At 35.6% G+C, this 6,726-nt stretch overlaps 1 protein-coding gene across 1 annotated transcript; it reads right to left on the bottom strand.

The window, feature by feature from the left end:
* Positions 1-4,205: 4,205 nt before the first annotated feature.
* Positions 4,206-6,115, bottom strand: hoxd9a (homeobox D9a). The gene is made up of 2 exons (XM_028436234.1): positions 5,380-6,115; positions 4,206-4,763 (listed from the first exon to the last, which is right to left on the bottom strand). Exons 1-2 carry the CDS (start codon positions 5,951-5,953, stop codon positions 4,525-4,527), a joined length of 813 nt encoding a protein of 270 aa, XP_028292035.1. The 5' UTR covers positions 5,954-6,115; the 3' UTR covers positions 4,206-4,524.
* Between the last annotated feature and the right edge of the window lie 611 nt (positions 6,116-6,726).

Below are 6,726 nucleotides of genomic sequence, written 5' to 3'. Positions count from 1 at the left end.
CGCCTGGGAAATCAGGAAAAGGGCCATGAAGACGTTTGCCTCTCACACATGACCAGTGCCATCCAATGACAAGCGATGGAGGCACATAAAAAAGGTCTATTACCAAGTTGTAAATTGTCCCTCTCACAAAAAAAGGAATTTCGACTGCTGCACCTCTCTCCCCATCTTTGCGCATAATGGCAGAAAGCCCCTCCATGTTCTGGAAAACAACGGGTCTTTCTTTCACCCTTCTGTCCAATGAGGACCTGTGAAACAACAGTTTGCTCTCAATTCTTCAAAAGATTTCCCAACGCCAACTAATGCACACAAAAAAAAAACGTGTTTAAACTGATCATTTCCTTCTAATGTAAAGATAAACGTAAAATATATGCTTTTAAAAATGAATTGTATCAAAACAAAAACCCAATAAAGACGATAAAAATGTTACATTTGTTTCTTTTTTTGTGTGTTTTTCTGCAAATGTGCTCTTCAAAGGCCCTGAAGCTCTTTTTTTTTTTTTTTTTTTTTTTTGACAGAATATGTTTAAACGAATTATACAAACAGATGGAAGAAAAACGTTTAAATGGCAAAACTTTAACATTGTTTTTATTATTTATTCTGTTCATTTTGCACCACAAAATAATACCTCTCTCTTTTTATTTGGACGTATTATCTAAAACTCACATAATCACATTTTCTACTCTAGTTCCAAATTAGAAACGCTTGTTTTTTGCTTTGTTGTGAGGACACGTGCATGGAACACGGTGTTGGTCGAGGCATGCACGTGTGTGTTTTTGTGCATGTCGTCATTTCTAATTCATGTTAGATTTATTATTATTATTATTTTTATTATCATTATGAGTTTAACCTCCATTTACCCCTTATTTAGTCAGTTATCTCGATATTTGCTCAATAGAGTCCGTATGTATTTTGATTGTAAAGTTGTTGTTTTTTTGAGTGAAATAAGTATGTTTTACTTTAAATTTCATATTTTCTCACATTTTCTTTATGCTTTCTATAGCTAGAGGGAGCCATCATTGCATTTCACAATCACCATTTACTATAAGAAGAAAGGTATCATTTTATATATATTTAAAAAAAAATAATAATAATCCAGCTTAAAACTGACATTTAGAACCAGTCAGGTTTTTAATCTTAGTGTGAATGTGTATCGTGAATGAGTCAGAGAGCAGGGGTCGTTGGCTGTAGTTTAATTGCAGACAGCAGTGGTGGTAAATGTTGATAGGCTACACACAGCTGCAGCACCTAAAGGAATAATAAAAAGCTTATAGCCACCACAGGACTGAGAGATAAGGCTGTGGTGCTGCTGCACGTTTACACAGCCTAATGTCACAGAAAATAGCAGCACATTTTTAAAGTAAAAAAAAAAAAGGAAAATATAAATATAAACAGCCTAAGGCAAACATCTACGTCGTAATTGTGTAAATCTTTTCTATATCTTGCATTATTACATCCCTTTGGTGCAAATATGAGTTAGAAAATAATAGTTTATATCAGGCGTATCAAAATGCTGTCAAAATCAGTTTGCATCTTTTAAACATAAAGAAGATTTATAATTTTCTCAAATAAAAATGAATAAAAATCAACAAATTACTTATCTCTGTATTTCTGCTGTTGGCCTAAACTGTTTTTGTTAAAAGTTTCGTGTGAAATTAAATGAATTTTTCATTTCTAAAATTGTTTTTTTATTCCTTTTTATTATATGCCTTGTGATGTCTGTCCCAGGTATATTTGGCCTTTCACTTTAAATATTTGGCCTTTCACTTTAAATAAGCCACAAAAGGCTCAGTGTAGAGCTCTCATGTGGTATATTCCACTATTGTGTGTAAATTCATTGTAAATTGCAATCCCGCACATTAAATTGTAAACTTTTTTTGCATACTAATTCACAAATAAAAGCCCAGTAAACGAAAACGTATTTTGGTATAAAGCTTATATAATTAGACAGCCGAGAGTAAGAAAAATAACCTAGATTCAAATTAGTAGTTTGATAAAATAGCATCAAGTTACTATATTTGATCATGTATAATCAAAGCACAAGATAAACACTAGCATATATAGGTACAATTGTTTACCTTTGTTTAATAAAGAAAAGTAAAGAAATCATTTAAAAATAAACGTTGGATGTTGGTGAAGTATAGAAATGCTTAAAACTCAGCCTTTTGTTTCATGATCCATTTTGGGCCGCACGCCTCAGTTTGTACCCCATTAGGAACCACACACACACTGCTTTCTTACTCGTTGACGTCCACATCTTCATCTTATCTACGCGTTTTCTTTACATCTGACACCGATCAGTGTAGCCTATATGTGGAGAGGCACATGATCCATACATGACGTCTGCATGCGCACGGAAAGATGGCTGCAGGATGGAATACTATATATATATATATATATATATATATATATATATATATATATATATATATATATATATATATATATCTCCCTGTTAACACTCCATGATGCAGCCGCCGCCCATTTACAGAGTGGAATCTTGTTTAAACAATGTAATAAAAGTCCAGGACTTTGAAGCTTTACAGAGCAAATGTGTTTTTATATTGTCAGCGCCATGTGTTTAATAGTTAAACGTTTTACTGATAGTCTTCAGCAGTTCGTAAAAAAGATCAGCAACAAGGAGAAAAGACTGTAAAAAATGTCAACACATAATGTATTTTTAATGTTGCACACATGAAACTATCTATCTATCTATCTATCTATCTATCTATCTATCTATCTATCTATCTATCTATCTATCTATCTATCTATCTATCTATCTATCTATCTATCTATCTATCTATCTATCTATGTATAGATCTATCTGATCGATTTTCTCAGTGGTGCTTAAGATGTCGGACAAAGACTTTGCTGTACTTGAGGGAAATGAGAAAATAAATCAATTGGTTATAGTTAAGGAGAGGATATGGAAGGTTTAGGGGGAATTCCGACTCTTTACTCTAAATTCAAACACAGTAATAGTTTCTGTGAGATGGGTTAAAGCTGCTGTTATCAATAGGTTTTTGTTTTTTTGGTTTTTTTCCCCAACCACATGCAGGGAATATTTGTGTGTATGTGTGTGTGTGTGTGTGTGTGTGTAATGTTGATCAATAAGCATTTATGATGAGTAAAAAGCAGATTTTCTATCCTACAAATGGTAAATAATAAATAATACAGTATTCATGTATTTTTAATGCAAAACACGTTTTAAACCGGAAAGTGTGCATCCACCGTTGTTGTTTTTTGCGTTTTTCAGCCTGTTTATGAGCTAAGCTTGTGTAGACTTGAAGAACAACATCGCCCTCTAGCGATGCTGGTAATTACAAAAGACACCTGCAATAATAATAATAAAAAAAAAAAAGCATTGACTTTTTGTTTTGTTTTTATCTTTAACTTCATTGAATTAGAAAGCAGGTGTTTGGTTTGAGGGTGTGACGTTGAAGAAAACCATCTTACAGCCTTTATAGTGTTAATATCTAGAGTAAAACCCTGCAGAAAACCAATAGAAAATGAGGCCCAGCTCCACACACACGTGCACACACACCCACACCCACACACACACACCAGTCAAAGTTAAGGTTTTTTCCCATCAGTAGGAAGTGCAGTTGATGAATAAACGTGACCATTAAGGTGATGGTGCATTTCCTCTGAAACAATCCATCGAGCAGACACCCTGCAGGAAAGTGTCTATATAGTCTCTGTTTGTCAGCAACAGACGCAAAAACACCCTATAGAAGAGAGCTTTTCAAAAGAGACTGTAATTACTGGCCAGGGCTGTAAACTAATTTAGGCCAGACGTCTAGTCGTTTCTATAGCTTTATTGGTGCGCATTTCTTCCTGCTTTAAAGTAATTGTTCGTACAAGTTGGACAATAAATTGGAATTCCGCTGCAGCACCTCCTACCTACGGTTTATTAGACGTATAAAAATTCAGAGTCTGAAAGTGACTGAACGTGTCGATTGGTTTTTAGAAGAAAAATGCATTTAAAAAGTATAAAATATATATATATTTAATTTCACATAGCTTTTTATGTGTTTTTTGAATTTATTGAGTATTATCTGTGTGTGTGTGTGTGTGTGTGTGTGTGTGTGTGTGTGTGTGTGTGTGTGTGTGTGTGTGTGTGTGTGTGTGTGTGTGTGTGTGTTTATATTATATTATATATATATATATATATATATATATATATACTCATGACAGTCAGAACAAAAGCAGTTAAAACCTTTTATACAATTTAAAACTCCAAAAATCTTAACAACTATATAAAAAGCACTGAACAGACCGAGGCAGGTTTCCATTAAAGTCCGTGTAAAATGTAAACAATAAAAAAGTGGGGTTCTAATGGAAACATTGAACAATATCCGTTGCACATGGTGGAGCCCCATACTGCCATTTCATATTAAAGTGTATCTAAAAAATAAAAAGAGTCACGGCTACGAAAGGCTCCATCCAAAAGAAAAGGTAAAGGCTAAGAAGTGTTAAAGGTGTTTTCACCCCCTAAAAAAGGAGAATGGCTGCTGGAGTGATCTTTTATTCTTTTCCTCCTCGTTCTCTGTTCATCTTCTTCATCTTCATCCTCCTGTTCTGGAACCAGATCTTCACTTGTCTCTCGGTCAGGCTGAGGATGCGGGCCACCTCATAGCGACGGTCTCTGGTCAAATACATGTTGAAGAGAAACTCCTTCTCCAGCTCCAGAGTCTGATATTTAGTGTAAGGACATCGCTTCTTTCTCGTTGAGCGTGCGTGAATCCAGTTTGCAGCAGGGTTGTCTGAAAATCACAGAAATCAAATTATTATTATTATTATTATCATCATCATTATTATTATTATGACCATGTGGGCATTTTTGACTTTTGTATTTATTTTTTTCATTTTTTTTTACAAAGTGTAAATTAATCAAATTAAATAAAAATCTTAATACAGTTATTCTTATTTTATTTTTACTTATTTTTTGTCAAAAAATGGGGAGACCAGGCACACCAAATTTTGAAAAAAAAAAACAAAATAAAAAATATCAAAATAAGTAAAGAGATACTATAATCCTTTATTATAATGGGAAAATCGTTAAAAAGCATGTATTCGTCAGGGCTAACAAAGTAACGTTTCGTTGTAAGGTTTCTGAGGTGGGTCATAAAAACAAAAGATAAAGTAAACTATTGTATAAAATAGAAAAAAAACATGTGTTTATATGATGAGTGTCCAGTGAAAACATGAGAATATCTGCTGTATAACTACTATAGGACGGGATATTCCCCCCTTTCCGAGCCACTGTATAGTGTATGAGACACTTTTATAGGTTAGTAAAACCTGCAGTTTTACACACCCATGCTCATACAGTTCTCGGGGTTGTAAATCGTGACTTGGGGAAGAATTTGCTTTACTTACTTGGGTCAAGTTGTTGTTTCTCGACTTTGGGCTCGCTGTGGCTGGAAAGCTCACTGCCACTCAGCTCTTTGCTCGTCTTTTCTGGACTCCCCGGTCCTCCACAGGGAGGAAACTCACCCCCAGACAGTGTCCGAGCTTCGGCTTCCATTGACTCGCCTTCTGGAGCCTTATTCGCTGCAGGTAAAACCTCCTGTTTGGTCCCGTACGGCCGGGTGCTGCTGGAGTGGAACCCGGGGAAGGAAACGTGGTTCGGGATAGGGTCCATCCAGGAGCGCACGCCGACATATCTGCTATCCGAGGTGGGCAGATGGGACTGGTGGTGGTGGTGGTGATGATGGTGGTGGACGTATGGGTGATAAATCCCCTGAGGATGAACCGAGGACCAGGACGAAGGGAAAACAGCGGATTTGGAGGCGAAATTACACGAGGAAAAGTCTCCGTTGTCCGCGGCACCTGACGGCCTAGAGGTCATGGAGTGTGGAGCCTGGATAAAACGAGCCCCGTAAACATCCTCCGGGTCCTGGGCCATCACAGCGTCCACATAGCAGTTACCAAGGGTGCCAGTGGAAGACATTTTTTTTTATCCCTTCCTAGTCATATAATAAGCGTTGAACTGTTACGGGAAGCCTTCCTCTGAGCACAATCTTAGTATTTTGCTGCGCTTCATCTACAGGGATTGGTTACATGGATCACGTGGTCATATTTACCAATACAGCGAGTAAATCAATTCTGCCCCTGCTCTCCTTTTTTTTTAAATTTTATTCTGCTTTTCATTTCACATATGATTAAAAAAGCCAATTCTGATGTGTCTATAGACAATAATTAAAAAAAAAAAAAAAAAACATCGCTTAAATAAATCGCCTTTGTGCAGTTTTTTTCTTCTGTCTGCTGGATAATACAACGCATCAACACTCTGATTAGATTATTGTATCCTAATCCTTAAAAAACTCTTATATTATCGTCCTGATACAGTCACTGCTTGTAAAACGCTTTATAGACTTACACAGTCCTCTTAAATTAGATAATAACATGTTGTAAAAAAAAAAAAAAAAAAAAAAAAAAAAAAAACCAACAGACGCCGTTTCCGTTCTTCCATTCTTATTATTTTGGCAAGGACACATTTTCTGTGTCGCTTTTTATTTCCTTCAAAGTTTAACCGGAAATAACTGTTGTCAAAAAATGTTGTTCATTTAAAAAGAAACGCAATAATGCATCAATAAAGGTTTTACGAGGTGCGTGTGATTATATGTGCCGTCATTTTGGAAAAAACAAAAAAAAAAAAAAAAAAAAGGAAGGCTTTGGTGAAGTGCTTACGTCTGTGTGCAAACTGCAAGTCGCAAATATATA

Source organism: Gouania willdenowi, chromosome 21 (assembly GCF_900634775.1).
Source record: "Gouania willdenowi chromosome 21, fGouWil2.1, whole genome shotgun sequence".
Lineage (NCBI taxonomy): Eukaryota > Metazoa > Chordata > Actinopteri > Blenniiformes > Gobiesocidae > Gouania > Gouania willdenowi.
The sequence above is the reverse complement of the archived record's forward strand: the minus strand, read 5'-3'. Positions and strand labels throughout refer to the sequence as shown.

What these genes read in the sequence shown, in the direction of transcription:
- hoxd9a (XM_028436234.1), bottom strand. Translation starts at nt 5,953, where the DNA reads ATGTCTTCCACTGGCACCCTTGGTAACTGCTATGTGGACGCTGTGATG. An exon ending in GAAACAACAACTTGACCCAA is followed by an intron (nt 4,764 to 5,379) that starts GTAAGTAAAGCA and finishes TGTGATTTTCAG; the next exon opens with ACAACCCTGCTGCAAACTGG.